This window comes from Rhipicephalus microplus, chromosome X (assembly GCF_043290135.1).
Source record: "Rhipicephalus microplus isolate Deutch F79 chromosome X, USDA_Rmic, whole genome shotgun sequence".
In the NCBI taxonomy this organism is placed as follows: Eukaryota; Metazoa; Arthropoda; class Arachnida; order Ixodida; family Ixodidae; genus Rhipicephalus; species Rhipicephalus microplus.
This window is the reverse complement of record NC_134710.1, coordinates 54,334,034-54,350,963: the sequence shown is the minus strand read 5'-3', so window position 1 is coordinate 54,350,963 and position 16,930 is coordinate 54,334,034. Positions and strand designations below refer to the sequence as shown.

Here is a 16,930-nt window from a genome sequence, read left to right as displayed (position 1 = left end):
CAGAGCACCTTATTCACTGCTCCACCGCGGCGGCCTAGCTGCCGGTGAGTGTTATGACTCGACTACCTTGAGGGGGGCGACAGGCTGGGAACATATGCACCCCCATCCCCCGCTGGCACCACCCCTGCTCGTTGCAGTGGTCTCGTTTCACTTCCATTCATTTTGGATCCCTGGCTGAGAGTGTCAGCCCGTGAAAATGCGCGCCAGTCCTTCGCGCACCGTGTTGCGCACATTCGATCACAAGCGGCGAGGCGGCAAGCTCAGCCTCTCAGCGCGAGTCATGCGTCCAGCTGGTAAGCGGCGGCACCTCGTGGCATTACTTGGCACGATGTTCGTTGCCTAGGTGACCGACAAAACTGACACGCGCCCGTGTTCTGCAGGTATGCCGTACGTCTACTTATTCGCGACCTGGTCGCCGCGGTAGTCCATAAAGCTGGATTTGTTGCTACAGTAGCCACGCTTTTAATGACATGATTCACTGCAGTAGCTGTACGAATGAGCGGTTAGTTCAAGCTGCCATGTTTGCATGCCAAATTTTGATCACACGCCGAAGCGAAAATACATCTCCGCCGTTTAGACTCGCCAGTTGGAACTATCAGGGGCGGCTAAATATAGCACCGCCCTCTAAACTGTACTGTCACCTTAGTGACGAATGTTTTCATGTTTTAGGGATGGTATTCGTGAGCATAACTATCTTACTCTTGCTTGTTGTTTGTACACACTGCCCTTAATAATCGAGAAATGCCGACAAAAAAATGATAGCTCTGCCGGTTTCCTGTCCAAGAAGGCCGCTATCAGCTCTGAAAGTTCTATGGTGACACGCATTTCCCTGGCAAAACGCTTCATTTTTCACTGGTTTCGCAGGCTTTGGTGAAATCGCAGATGTCACTATTTAAAGCGCGTGACTGGTGGACTGTTACCTGTGGGACCAACGAGACGTTCGACGCTAGCTGCCTCTGCATTGGTAATGCCAGCAACGGCTCGTCTCAATCAGGTCGGTGGTTATCCGGAAACGTCGCTGTTGCATGCATTGCTCAACCATCATTTGCGTAGGCTCCGCTACCTTCGGTACTAGAGCCTAGGCAAGGCTTAGAGCGCATTATCAGCGACCCGACGTTCACTAGCAGTTTTTAAGATAGTCGTCTATACTCAACCAAGGTCACTTCAGGAAACGGAGGTTACTACAGCTTCACCTGATCAGTTGGCATGGATGTACACGCATACGCGGCGTACACATGCATGCGGCCAAAGAAAAGGTCTGCGTACCTATTTGGTTCCATAGCTTTCGTGAATTTCTTTAAGTACACGCAATAATATACCTGGTATAGTGTGTCGTTATGGGTTTAATTCGTTTTGCTTTTTTCTTCGGCCGACCAAATCTGCAGTGTCGTGTGCGAGTCATGTTTGTGACATAAACTCGGCCAACCAAAAAATAAGAAATGTTCAAAGTATAGAAGCAAATAAGATGAGGTGCAATTCTCGTCTGTCTTTCGTTGCTTTCGAGATTATGAAATTGTTTTCGGGCGGGCATGCAAGACGTTTGTCGTTCATAAAAGCGTGCAATAGTAAGGTGGGCTGCGTTGAAATAAAATATTTAAAATTTTCTTAAACTCATTCATTTTTCGAATTCCGGGCACGTGACTCGAGAGTACATTATAGAACTCATCACAAGCCTGTCATATTGACTCTGTTTTTTCATTTAAGGCGTTTCTGCTGGTTACTTTCGTGTGGTCGATCTTATGGTATAAAGCCTAAAGTTTTCTCTAAGAAAACAAAGGCACCAATATCGCAAACAAAATAATTAATTAGTTAATTTGATACTGTCTGCCTTATTCACAAAATCATTACAGGGAGCGTAATCTGCAGTCGGTGTCAAACGTTAAGAGGCCTCTAGGCCTGACAAAACTTTAAATTGCGCGGTAATTTGTGACTGCATTCAGTCGATCTACACAGAGCGTGTTGTTAGCGCGTTTTAGAAGAGGTGGAAATTATAAATTCAAATCTTACTGTTGAAGCAGCCAGAATATTCGGCGTTTTGCGTCTCGTGGTTCCGAAACACTGATGCTGACTGTGCATACTATTCATGGATAAAGAGTAACATTATAAATTACACACATGAATCGACATGTGTATTTAACGTCCCCAAACGACCATATGACTGTGAGAGACGCCATAGTGAAGTACTCTGGAAATTGCGACCACCTGGGGTTCTTTGAAGTGCACCCAAATCTGAGCACACGGCCCTACAGGATTTTCGCCTCTCTCGAAAATGCAGCCGCCGCAACCGGGATTCGATCCCGTGACCTTCGGGTCGGTAGCAGAGTACCTTACCGACTAGACCACCACGGTGGGGCTATAAATAACACTCATATTCACTTACACTTTTCGTAACCAATAGCAGAATTACAAAGAACAAAAAAAAAGCATTCGTACAACGAAAATCAACGAAGGAATGCTCGTACCAAACTTATTGTGCGTCATTACAAAAAATACATATCTAACGCATTTTTGCAATCGGCAGACCTATCAGTGCTTACAACTGCGTCCGACCAACTGTAGATAGGAGAAACGAAAGACATCAGTGGTCATTAAATAAGGCTGGGTAGCTTTGCTATTCTTTGTAAAGGTCGGATCTTTTTCCTGGGGATTGTTGGTATCAATTCTTGCTGATTTATATTCGACAATTCATGATGTTAAACAGACATTTTAGTCAAAGTTTGTGTCTGTGTTTCTGCACATACACTAGCTCATACGATTTTAGCGAAGCCAGTATGGAATTCATGCGTCAGTACCTACTACATATGAAACAGACTGCCAGTCTTCGTATTCATTATAGTATTGGCGTTAGGACTTTCTGATGTATCACGCAAGGTTGTATATGATAATGTTGCCTTTTTGCTTTGCTTTTTTTGTTTTGATTTTTTTAGCACAGCTTCTTCCAACACATTATAACTGCACACGTTTGAAGTGGACTTACAATCCGTGCATTTTTAGCTGCAATAATTTATTTCAAAAAAGTGTTCAAAGAGAGAAGGTGTCTACACTATTTGAATCGGCGAACAGATGACCAATACAGTTGCGCATTAGTTAGGGGCGTTGGTAGAAATTTTTCTGGGGGAAGGAAGGGGCACCCTTTTCGGCGAGGGCACTCCCTTGAAGTAATCATTTTTCGCTCTGTATGCCATGGCGAAAAAAATATTCGGGGCAGGGGGGGGGGGGGGGGAGCACAAGCCCCGTGTGCCACTCTTTAGCTACGCCACTGTCATGAGTTACTGGAATGACTTTTGTGGGGGGAGGGGGGAGGGGGGGGTTAGTGGTAGAAAGTTTAAGGCTCACATGTGATTTTTGTGCAGTTGACACTCTTTACCATTATTTTCTGCAATATTGCTCTCAAAGAGGCCATGTTGTTCATCTGAAGCTCTCTGCATGACTTTTGGAATAAACCCAAATCATATAAATGTGCAGTATGCTGTTGTAACTGATGTTTCAATTCGAGACGAGAGAGTAGAAATGGGCATGCTATTTTTCCAACCTTCCGGGTCTTTCTCTGTTGGCCATCCAAATTTTACGCGTTTTACAGGCAGAATTCATTACAATTATTCTAGACCCGCGCAAGTTCCCACGAAACGGGACGATGAGTGTTATCATGCAATCCACCATACGCATATGTGTGGTTGGCGCTGACTGATAAAGCATGTTAAACTATAGCGCCCACATTTCATTCATTGGTCCCTCCAAGTTCACAGGTAGTTCATGCTGGAATATTGGGGGTTATATGTACCAATGTAGTAGGATATTCAGTCGCCAAGGCTTCCCTGGGTGGCCTGTTATGTACTGTTTTGCCAGATAGGGCACATGTCTGCCAAGTATGGTTTCACTTAGAATAACAATTTCTAAGTTGTTAAATTGTTAAATTTTAAATTTACATATCACATGTTAATTTAGTGGTTATCTTTGAACAGTTATGCGCGACTTTTCTTCGGTCAATAATTAAATAATTTCTTATGTTTGTAGACGTACTTACGAATTTAAAGCGACATCTATTTTTTAGTTTGACGACTGGCATGCGCAACTGCTCAAAACAACCACGAGATGTCGTCACGTAGCATGCGCCCAAGACCTCGCACATCGAGTGTTTTGGACGCCTGGGTCAACAGCACGCTGGTCAGTCATGTGCGGGGCCTGAAGTATGACGGGATCGTGTCCCATGGATTTAGATTTTCTGAGAAATCGTCTGGGTCGACAGTTTTGGAGAACGAAAGCGGTAGGCGCGCCTGCTTACCTGTAGATTTATAACAACTTGGTGCAAATGCCAGGGAGACAGGGAGTTTAAAAAGGTTTACCCGTTCGACTTTTCGAAAAAGCGTGCTCAGATGGTGATGTTGTAACGAGGTTTTTGCAACGAAACTGGTGCTACTAGGAAACGAAACAGGTCGTTCTGGTGTGATTCAGATCACAATGTAATCGCAAGTTCTTCGCGAGAATGTTATATTCATTATTTTTAGCCTCTATTGATTTTGTTCGCATCTTTATCAAAGATATGGTTGAACTGTGTCGACGGTGGTTTGTTTTTGATATACAGCTTGGCCGGACAGTGGTATCAGCTATGTATGTTGCGAAAAAGTTGGTGATTTGAACGTAAAAATGGGATTGTCAATTACTTTCCACATATGATTGAAAAAAAAAACTAGAAAAAAAACGAAGCACTTATTACGTTATTCGGTCGTAACACAACCCACCTCTGTTACTGCCGCGAATTATTGAGATTCGGGACAGAATTCTTACGTTGATCACTCGTTCCGTGACGACTGTCGGCTTTTCTGTAGAGCAGAAAGGCTTGTTGTAAAGCCAACTTCAGTGGGATTTTAATGGATGATAGATAGGTATAAGTACTTGCATTGTACTGCAAAAGGTATTACGCAGTGTATGCACGTAGATGCATGAATGTACATACAAAGAACAAGCATACACAGGTAATACATATGAAAGAAAGCATGACAAATTGAAAAGAAGAGTGTGTAGTTATTGGCCGGTGGGATTACAGCGTGAAATAACTATTCAACATTTTGGATGGTTTTAATAAATTTTCAGGCATTTAAATTTACGCGGTAATACTACAGCTCACGTATTCATCACTACCAGGCGCAACCCTGCCGCTAACCGCGATGCGTGCCACACACTGCTGACACGGGCTCGCTGTTTCTTTGATGCCTGTGTCGACAGGCGTCAAACTAGCCATACTTCAGACACAACTCGATCATACTTCAGGCGCCGGTCAGTCGTATTCTGCACCTGAAGAATAAATAAGTTCTGCGCCAGATAGCATCTGGGCAGTCGATACAGTTCACAGTTCTGGAGAATAAAGGGTAGCTCGGCCCGCTTTCCTGATGTGTTTCACAGCAACCGAAAAGAACTCAGAGGGAAAGGGACGCTACAACGACCTCGGTTAGGTTTTTGTAGCTGTGTGCAAAGACGCACGGCATCGTTGGCTGCTGAAATATAAAAAGATAGCATCCAGTGTATAGGTACCCGTCGTGTACATAACCTTTGATATAGCTCTTCGCGTTTTTTTCTTTGAGCTTTACGGCCAGTAGAAATAGCTCACGAAACAGCCGAGTGCCAACTCAGTGACAAGATTGATACAACCTATACCGTTTCCGTTTCGCTCGTTTTTACGCAGAACAAATCATCGTGGGAAGTCATTCGGGTGTGTTGCGGGTGTACCAGCCCATATGTGTGCAAACGGAGGATGGTACATTCGAAGGCTTCCGGCCAGAGCACATGCTTCTCGAGCTTCAAACGGCCCAAGCGATACTTCAAGTGTTACTAGGACAGTTTGTTTCGTGAGTACAATTTCTTGGACGAAAGGATTAATCGGGGTATTAGTGGACGTTGTTTGCCTCTCAATTAACCATTTATCAAATGAACGAAGTTGCTTTAATGAACAAATAGGTGTCATTGTCAAAAGAAAGACAGTTGTTGTGCTTCGCAAGTACACAAAGCGGTTTTGAAGCGCTCTATACACATGTAGTTATAAGCTCACAAATCTACATTTTATTTATTTATTTGAAATATCCCTGAATGTTGTCAGTCTGATAGCAATACATGGGGGTAGGGTAGGATACATAGCGCCATGGGTTCACGATGAAAGAACGATCGAACGCATAAAGCAACAATAGCAGCAATATAAAAAAAGCAGGATAAGGTTGCATAAAGAGTGTTAACGGAGAACGGATAGAAGAATTAGATAGTGTAAGAAATAGAAAATGACCTTGCAGGAGCAATTACAAAGCAAAAAAATCGCGTGTTATGAATGCGCATAAGTTTCTGAAATTTCACTGTTTATTATCGAATGGAAAGATTCAATATCTTATTTTTCGTATATAGTGTAAACGATCAAGCGTATAATGATGTGCGACATAGAGGTACATTTAAGTTTGGATAGCCTCAGTGCTAAGAGAGCTGCTGGAGGAACGAAGCAGTAATAAATCGATGCGTGATTATAAATTGGTGAATGAGCGATCATCGTGAACATTCGTACCGTAGCGTTAAATTTTCATTATCACCATATTTTTCTTTAAGCCCCGCCGCGGTGGTCTAGTGGCTAAGGTACTCGGCTGCTGACCCGCAGGTCGCGGGTTCGAATCCCGGCTGCGGCGGCTGCATTTCCGATGGAGGCGGAAATGTTGTAGGCCCGTGTGCTCAGATTTGGGTGCACGTTAAAGAACCCCAGGTGGTCGAAATTTCCGGAGCCCTCCACTACGGCGTCTCTCATAATCATATGGTGGTTTTGGGACGTTAAACCCCACATATCAATCAATATTTTTCTTTAACGCAGTAATGCTTGCGTTGTGCGAATAATGGCGAGAAATGAACAAACAGTAAGGTTCTGCTAGAATTGTGTAGCGTTAAAAATGCATGCGTCTTCCCGTCTGAGATGGCAGACGGGAACTCAATTTTCGGTCGAATTAGAATTTTCGGGGGGCTCTTCGATGTTTGCATGTCTTCGGTATTTCATCTGAGAAAAACAAGTGAGCGATTAATTACAACATAGTTCGTGAATTCATATTAGACGAGACTGCCGATTCACAAGTTGTTCATTGCTTTCAGTTCTACGATGCTGTTCTATGACATATATAACTTTATTATGGAATACCAATTACTTTTATCGCTAACATTGAGACTGCATATCTCAAAACTGATGCGGTCCTCAGAATGCGTGTCACAAGTGGACATGACTCGCGAAGTCATTCAAATTGAAATATGCGCTTCATAGCAGGCAACAGAGCATGCACACTGGACAAGAAAGAGTGACATTACTTGGCGCTGGCTAACAACATGAGTGTTCATATCATAGGGGCACAAATATATACGCTTCTTAGGAAACGAAAGCAACAACAAAAAACTTAAAGTGAGAGGGACACCACAGTGCACGTACTTCAGCTATTTCATGACGATGCGGATATATTTTTTATTATATGCTTACGTAATTTGTTATTTGGAGGTGATTAATGCCTGTTAATGCTGCTCAATATACCACGGCCGCAGATAATACACCTATCATCACAACAATTTCGGTCTGTACGATTAAATGCTCTATCTCAATAGAGTCCCAGCATCAGATACAAAAGTTTTCAGTCGAACTTATGAAAGTTATGATGATCAGCAAGAATTTTAGTAAGCAGGTCGCATTATTTATATTTTTCACATTTTGTTATTCGATTCGTGGGGCTCAGTTGTTTCTCGCTTGCACTTTTCAGGACTGCTGTCTCTCGAAAACGACTCTAATAACTTTTCGGCCACACAGCATTATCAGCAGCAATAAGATTACTCAGTGCAAGTGTCAGGTGAAAGCGTGACCATTAAAGTTTGTTGATGATATGTGGGGTTTAACGTCCCAAAACCACCATATGATTATGTGAGACGCCGTAGTGGGGGGCTCCAGAAATTTCTACCACCTGGGTTTTTTTAACGTGTTCCCATATCTGAGCACACGGGCCTACACAAAATTTCCGCCTCCATCGGAAATGCAGCTGCCGCAGCCGTGATTCGACCCCGTGACCTGCGGGTCAGCAACCGTGTATCTTAGCCACTAGACCACCACGGCGGGGCAGAGTTTGTTTATATTGAAAATATCCGTCTTACGTTTTTTTGTTTGTTTCTTATCTTCCAGGGCATCCGACAAACTCTTCATCGCTACCTTGCACCCACAAAGGATATCTGTCCACAACCTCGCAGGTCTGGCTTTTGATGATGTTGACCTTTTTCTTCACACCTTTAGATCATTTTGTGGATTTATTTTATCGTCTCGTGTGTTGTTTGACCACGTACACGATACTTTCTTTCTTCATGCTTTCTTCATGCTTTCTTCATGCACACGCGATTTTCTTCATGCACACGCGATTTTGCAGCTGCAAATCAAACAACCGCGAGGCTGCACGTAACAACCATGATGTCAGTTGTGTGCACTCGGTGAAGTAGGTATAGTCGCGTAATAGGTAACTCATTTATTCTCAGCCATGTATGTTTGGCGAACCTCTTGTGGACCGGTCAAAAGTGACGTAGACGGGAAATCATATTTTGTGAGATAAAATGGAAGAGGGGTAATAAATTATCAACATGCTATGTGACAAAGGTCTTATATTTCTCCCTGGCGGGGTTGTATGCAGAAATATTTTTTTGGGGGGGGGGGGGGGGGGCACCACCTTGATCTGAAGTGAGGGCCAAGTAGGCAAATGGTCATTTTGCGTTATGTATACATATGCATGGCGAAAAAAAATTCGGGAGAGGGGGGAGACATGGGCCCGAAGTGTCACCTCCTGGCAACGCCACTGCTCCCTGGCAAACAGTGGTCAAAGTAAACGGCCACACTGATACGATCTCCGCAGTTTGTCGATAAGTTGTGTGGTCTGCACTCGCATCCAGCTTGTTTCTAGCTGTGTTTGCTCTTCAAGTATGCAAGCCTGGAAAAAAGCATCCTCGCGGGCATACGTCGCTCTAAAGCTTTATAGCCGTTTAATGGAAAATAAGGTGCATAAAACAGCTCCGTCAAAATTAAAATACGTGTTGTAGTGACCCATACCAAAAATAAGAAAGGGTCGCTGTCGCGGGACACTTTTTGTTTTCCGAGAACGAGTTTTTCGCAACCCTACAAAAGGCTTCGAGGACCCTGTAGGATACGCGTACTTCCATTTGAGAACCACCGAGATAACTACTTAATTTACTGTGTTGTTTGATTCTTAGTGCATCGATACACTGAGCGGGTACGGTACAGTATCACAACGGAACTTCAACAAAGCAGGAGCTTTCGCTACCAAATAATTATTGAGACGCGTAGAGCCCTCTACATACACAGAAATGAGAGAGATAGAGAGAGACTAGACATTTATATATATATATATATATATATATATATATATATATATATATATATATATATATATATATATATATATATATATATATATATATATATATGTGTGTGTGTGTGTGTGTGTGTGTGTGTGTGTGTGTGTGTGTATAGCACTTATTTTCTCTCGTCGAGAATGATGAAGAAGACAATCAGGGGGATGTATGGGGGAAGAGGTCGTAGAAATAATAATAATAAAAAAGATTCCATACACGTGAGGTTAGAAATATGAAGCTCCTAAATTAAAGTGCTGCTGGTTTCGCACGAGGAGGCCTTCGAAGTCATTCGTCATTTGTTTGGGGGCTTACTCGTGCGACTATTGTTTTCAATTAACGGTCTCTACCGTCCTAAGCTTACCGCGGTGCTTGCAGAATGACTCGGAGTGTACAAGTTGACCATAATAACTCACAAAACAAGGACAGTGAACGAGGCAAATGAGTAATGAGGAAACACGCAATATATATGAAATTCCATCAAAGGAAACATAAATTTTCGCTAAGCCAACAGCAGCAGGACGCTACAGAATGGAATACAATGAAGGTTTGTTATAAGGTAAGCGTGGCAATTGAATAATGAAATTCGGCAGATCTCACGTACCTTCGGAATCGACGTTATGAGAAGCATGCGGAAGCAAATTGACCATGTTGCAACTTTTGATTGGGTGACACGTCATGAAATGACGGTAAATATATGTACAAATGTTGCACGCACAGACATAAGTTGAAGAGTTGCAGATGTTTATATATGCAGTTTGCACTTGCGCTGTGATGCTAACAGGAACATGAGCACTGGCAACATTAGAAGCTATAAACAGATTCGAAGCCCTGGTGCTCTCGAGGATGGTATCCCTAGACGCTGCTACATAAACCAACCTTATCGCGTGGCACCTAACTACAATTTACGCTAACACGACGTGCCGGCTGTATCGTAAGAGTACATATGTAATGTTTATAAACTCGATTAGCCTGCACGTCAACCGCAATTGATGTTTCACGAACATTAGGGATGATATGTGGGGTGTAACGTCCTAAAACCACCATATGATTATGAGAGACGCCGTAGTGGAGGGCTTCGGAAATTTGGACCACCTGAGTTTTTTTAACGTGCGCCCAAATCTGAGCGATGGGCCTACAGCATTTTCGCCTCCATCGAAAGTGCAGCCGCTGCAGCAGGGATTCGATCTCGCAACCTGTGGATCAGTAGCCGAGTACCTTAGGCACTAGAACATCACGGCGGGGTGATCTGAAGAAAGTAGAGTGGACTAAAAGACAGCTCGCCGCCAATAGGGACTTAAGCTACAACCTCTTCATTATTTGCTGGTTTTCAGTACGTCTTTTCTAAGTACTTTTGTGTGGCACGTCCTTGTTTTTTATTTGTTATTCTATGCCACGTGGTGGCAGTAGCGGTTCGTTGCACTGTTTCATCTGGCGGTATTGATCGTTGTGCTCCGTTCGCATCTGCTGGTCTTCTCAATCATTGTTCCCTGGTTTGTATTTGTTGGGGCTGCTTTGACTTCGTGGATTGGGATGCGCAATCGGCTTGAGCAGACTCCAGACGCCGTTGGCGCTTCGCAGTCACAGCCTTGTTGTGGCTTTGATGTACGGCCAATGACATGGTTAGTAGCTTCAGGTCACCGTGTCCCAGGTTTGCGAAGACCAAGCCAGTGCACGTGCGCCTTACTGTGTGTCATGCAACGTAAGCCATGTGGACCCAGCACGACGTATAATGCTCATGCATGCATTCATATTTGTAGCGCAACACGGAAAGGAACGGAGACACACAGAAGTAACACGTAAATAGGACTAGCGCCCGTCCTGTTTATGTGTTACTTCTGTGTGTCTCCGTTTCTTCCCGTTTTGCCCGACAAATATGAATGCAAGTGAACGATACCAACTGGCCCACATGACGCCTTGACTGTTTATGCATGGCCACGCTGAAAAGATAGTGGCGTTGCAGTCACTGCTGTTGTGCGTTCCGAGTGTTCACGGCGAATGGTAGACCAAAAACAGCTTCGCTGTTAAAACCGTCCGTACTCCGCGAAACGTTTTCATTAAGAAAGCTTTTTTTGCGGATATCTGCAAAAACTTGTCACAGCCCCTTGCTCTTTCCGGATAGTCAAAGTTCAGGACATGGCTATAGATGCCCTTTGATTTACGGGGCTGTAGCGTACACCAGTACTGTGAGAATAATCTGAGGGTATTGTTCGAAGGTGACACCGGTGAAGTGGAGCCCGGAACGCAGTACAAGCTGAGCCTTATGTACGAGCACACACTGAGTGCGCCTTCTTACTGCTGTGTCGCTGGGCACTTCGGGGGCGTCAAAGGTGAGAGTTGTCGAAGAATTGATCGGCCGTAATTGTTGGCTGGCGCCGACAGCTTCATTCAGTGGCACAATGGTTCTTTCTTTTTTCTCTCTCTTCAGGACAAGACTTTCTCTGTGTTCAAGGTGTGGACGGCTCACTGACGTTTTTCGAGCAAGAGAACTTTGCATTCACGCGATACCTGCCGGAGTTTTTGCTGCCCTGTCCTCTTGCGTACGTTGCGAAAACGGATTCGCTCGTTACCGTCAACACGGCTTTCCACTTGGAAAATTTTAGGTGCGTATCACCGCGCTTCAACACGCTGCAGAAATTTCTCGCACCCTTGGTTCGTGTATGTGGAGGCAGCCATAAGGGACAAACGTGAACAAGATATTCTGTTGCTCGCGAACAGGCTTTCGACAAGACGCCTGGCACTCGAGCAGATGATTCTGTTGACGTCGTTTTCTTGTTTATTTTGTCGAATACTTTACAGCATATGCGTAGCGAAACAGCGTACGACGTTTCTGAAAACGTCGATATTGATCGCTTCTTAGTTTTCATACGTCAGACACGTCGTGCCCTGTAGCATTCGTTAAACATGGCTAGAAGAAATAAGGGTACATAGGACGCACGCTTCATCAATTAGGAATTTTGTATGCTTTCACACATCACAATGCTACATTACGCGAACTTCATTGCCGCCGTTTACTAGCGCATAAAGCCAAAGTGTACGTGGCATAAGCTTCATTAAGCCATAACTTAGGTTTCAGACTCTGGCTGTGGCTACTGAGGCGTCGAAGAAACCTCCAGACAACGTCGAAGGGCTTCAGAAAGGGAAACGCGTTGTTGTAAGTCTACGAGATGTTACTCTCTTATTTGTACCACAAAAACAACTTCGCATGATTAGTACAACATGGCTTATTCATTTTTTTCTACAGGCTGACTGGTCTGTTTCAATCGGTGAAGAGGCCATCGATATAAAAGTGGCAAATTTTTCGAACTGTCCATCACTCATATTAGTTCTAGGTGAGTGTTGCGGAGAATAAACACAAGAGCCGCCGTAATTTCTACCTTCATATCTTTTTTCAGGTGAACACACATTATTTGCCTTTAAACCAAGCGGCGAGCTTCACTTTTTGAAAGTGCTGGACTTCACGGCGGCATGTTTCTTTCCCTATCCAAGTTGTAAGTGATTCTTTGGTAGCTGGGTAGCCTGACAGTGAAGCCTATGCATAGAGCACGTAATTTTCACATCCGACAATTTTGTGTAATCATATCGAATCTTGGGCAAGTGATTAAGGGCTCGTTTATCCGTTAAACACAACCTAAATAAACGAAGAGACATGAAAGCATAGGGACATTCTGTGTAATTTTTATGGGTAATTGTAACAATTACTATATGAATGTAAATGCACTTAAATGAATGAACAAACGACTTAAGCGTGCTACTTGTAATATGTAAATAAAAAAAAGTGCCGCCATATTCACGAAGTGAATGATGATGAGTGGGCGAAGCTCTGAAGGTAAACCTCGTAAACCATGAATCCTCCGTACGTTTTGCCCACTTGATTGTATTAAAACGCTCCCCCTAGCGTACGTCGCCGCACTAAATCAAACGATTGCCTTCCACAAATGACACGCACCATATGTGACATCCTTCCCATTTTATAACTTCTCGCATCTTTCGTCATCAACTTCAAGTACTGCCGTCTAGTTTATAACATCTTGCATCTTTTCATCATCAGCTACAAGTACCGCCATCTAGTGAACACTGCAAGGACTAAACGAGAGGTGGCTACATACAAGGTATGGCACCGCCATCTAGTGAACACTGCAAAAACTAAACGAGAGGTGGCTACATACAGGGGACGCACAGCCCACGCCTTAAGGAGCTTCGCCCCTAATATTTGGCCTTACGTGGCTAAATCACGATGTGATTTAAGTCACACCGTAGAGGAGTTCTATGAATTACTTAAGGTGATGACCACCTATGGTGCTGTATTGTGCACTGACATATAAGTACGTAGGTGTTCTTGCATATCAGCCCCATCAATATGTGGCTACCATGACCGGTAATAGAACACGTGTCCTCAAGCATAGCAGCGCGATACTTTACCTGCGAAGCTATCATGGCGACTCGCATGGAATCTTGAAAGAAATGTCCTATAAAATTGCACGTTTTTTTGTTTGTGTGTGAAGTGAAGAGGGACGATGCATTAAAATAATGGACCTTGTTCGTAGACTAATGTAAACAGGTCTACTTACCTTGTAAACTTAGTGTCACATCACATCAAGAAATGAGAAGAGAATATAAAGAAATTGACGCCGAACTTGAGGCAAACATTTTTTTAACACGAAAGTGTTTTATGCCATGGTGCACCAAGACATCAGACGGAAATGACGTCGAAAAATTAACATGATCAGATGGCAACAACAAAAAAAAAAACGTTCTGTGAATGGGAGCCTAACCCGCGACAGCTCGCTCAACAATTGTTCATTGCCGTCGCATGCTATCCATTGTGCCAGGGTCACACACTATGAAGGCTCTACAAACGCGCCTTTTATATCTAACATTTTCATCTCGCAGTACTCTTGGTCGGAAGGGTGGTGTTCGCCCGTGGGAGCGATAAAGTGAAGTAATACATCATCACCATGTCCTCCGGGACCAGCTTCTCCAACGCGTCGTTGCTAAATACACGTCCGTCCAATTCGGTGCGCTTCCAGTAATAGATGTGCATTTTTTGTCGACGCCTTAACACACCACAAGATGGCAACCTTTACCCAATCGTCGCTTGCAATAAAATTGGAGACGGGGGGGGGGGGGGGCATGGTCATTATTTTTTGTTTTTACTACCCCGAAAACTCTCCCATAGCATAAATACTGTTAATGTGTGCTCAAAGTGGTCCCATTTGTCCTGATTGAGGATAACGGGTGGACAACAAGCACTGAAGAAGAGAGGAGGGGGTGCTGACAGATTGGGGGACAGGATGAAGACCTCACAACCACTTCATCGCCCGGCCACCATCATCGAAGACCTCAGCGAGACGCAGTGACCGAACGCGGACCACAGAAGAACGCGGACCACCAAGACCACCAAGCACCATGACAGCAGCATCAGACGACCTTGACATCCCTAAGTACACCGGATCAGCGGACGATGGACCCGTACAGGACTGGTTCAACCTGTTCGAGCTCCACGCTACCGCTGCATCATGGTCGGAACGGGAAATGATCACCAACTTCACTGACTACATCTCCAGTGAGGCATTTAAGTTTTATCTGATACACATATTCGAGAACGACGAATCATGGCAAAAGATCAGAGAAGAGATGATTGCCCGTTTTAACGACTACGACAAGGACTTTCTCATTACCGGCCATCTGCATACAACCACACGCGGCCACCACAGTCCACGCTTATTTCTCAAGGAACGTAGATTTCCACCAGGTTTCCCTTCACGAAAGCCGGTATTTTCAAAGTCGTCGCTCCAGCACACGACACGAGACGTTGCTTACCCACCTCATGCACTTCATTTTTCTTTTCGAATACGTGGTCCACCACCCGGTTTTCCATCACGCGGCTCTTCAAGCGTTCCTGACGCTCACTGTTTGCCTCATAAGGACACCATGTTCACGATAGACGAGATGACACACCGAGAAAATACCCAGTCGAGCCATGCTCCTTCAGCACGGGTTCATGCATCACCGTCCGGTGCATACACACTCGACAGTCGAAGCAACACCGAAGGGTTAGGCACATCGAACGTCAGACGCTGCCATGCGCAAGAGCCTCTCGTAGTGAACAGTGCAGAAAAAGCTTCTGGAGAACTTTCTATCAACTCTGAAGAATCATCTTCATTGGCTGAATTTCATGACAACTGCTCAAGGACTACCAGCTGCCGACTGGAGACCCCATCAGGTTGTCATGAAAACCAGCGCAATGTTCAAGAAGGGCTTCCACCGCAATATGGTCCACAGCAACGTCAGCAACGCCAGCAAAAGCAAGTCCGTGAATCGCATACACTCCAACGGACACATCAACAAGGACGACGACGCAAAGCGAGCCTCTTAAAACAAATTCAAGAAGCGAGGCAACTTCGCACAAAGGATCGGCGCCAGAAACGCATTTGGCACAAAATATCAAGACTGCGCTTAAGATTACAGCTCCGAAACCTCAGGAAACACCGAACAAGACAAGAAGTGACCAGTTCTACCACGCAAATATTCAGACACCATCCCATTAGTTTACGACAACGGAGCCAACACCACAGAAAACTACGAAAGAGGCTGATCGTTATAATTTGTACAACGCACGAACATAGACATAATTCTTTGAACTTCAGTTCTTGTACAAGCAGGCTGCAAGCACTAATTCTGTCTCAGCCGCGAAACAAAATACAACGCGTACGACAGAGGATTCGGCGCCTACGACATTCAGCCTTCAAGTGCTCCAAGGACTTCCAACCTTGTTCGTTCCTCGCAGCTGCTCAAGTCATGTCATGGTCAGTGCAGTTTTGCAAGACGCGGTTACCATCTCCAGAACGCCACAGCCAACCTCGCCCACCAGAACTCCCCCATTCACCGGACTGCCGCACTCTTTTCTGAAGTTTTGTGAGTTTACGGAACACCACTGGGACATGAAACCAATTGTGCATTTTGACATTTATGACTTCTAAACCTTGCCTTGTTTACTTTTTCTTGTTAGTAATCAATGCCTTCTTTTGTTGGAGGGGGAATCGTGTGACGTATGAAGCGATGATTGGTAGAAGCTGAGAAGGAAGAAGTGGAGAGTAGAATAAACATGGGGTATGAGCCAGGCCACGTCGCCCACTCATCATAGCGTCATATATATATATATATATATATGCACGCAATTAGCACGATGTTGAAAATAGGACAGTTATTTATAGATGTCGTTGGAACGTTCGTACACATGCCTCATTGACATTTTAATGAGTAGGTAAGTATTTGTCATGCTAGAAATATATATAAATAGTTAACTAAGTCTCATTAACGAACAAAATTAGCAGTGGCTACTGGAATATACTGGGAACAATATGCACTATAGGTCTGCTCCACGTAAAGACGTTCGTCTTTTTTTTTTTAAACCGCGCTGCGTGATAGTTGGGACAGCGTCTATATAATACGGCATGAGTTCCACGCATGGCTCGACAAAACCGCGTAGTCCTAGCGTATGTCATCAGACTCATCACTACACCAT

At 44.3% G+C, this 16,930-nt stretch overlaps 1 protein-coding gene across 1 annotated transcript in view; it reads left to right on the top strand.

Annotated features, from left to right (window-relative positions):
- Positions 1 to 396: 396 nt before the first annotated feature.
- BBS9 (Bardet-Biedl syndrome 9) overlaps positions 397 to 16,930 on the top strand; it is an 83,281-nt gene continuing 66,747 nt past the window's right edge. Inside the window, exons 1-9 of the mRNA XM_075881195.1 lie at positions 397 to 502; positions 865 to 994; positions 5,681 to 5,843; positions 8,174 to 8,238; positions 11,619 to 11,732; positions 11,831 to 12,005; positions 12,472 to 12,556; positions 12,647 to 12,734; positions 12,798 to 12,893. Coding sequence (XP_075737310.1) covers positions 883 to 994; positions 5,681 to 5,843; positions 8,174 to 8,238; positions 11,619 to 11,732; positions 11,831 to 12,005; positions 12,472 to 12,556; positions 12,647 to 12,734; positions 12,798 to 12,893 — 898 coding nt within the window. The 5' untranslated portion in view covers positions 397 to 502; positions 865 to 882. The remainder of the gene's footprint in view (positions 503 to 864; positions 995 to 5,680; positions 5,844 to 8,173; positions 8,239 to 11,618; positions 11,733 to 11,830; positions 12,006 to 12,471; positions 12,557 to 12,646; positions 12,735 to 12,797; positions 12,894 to 16,930) is intronic.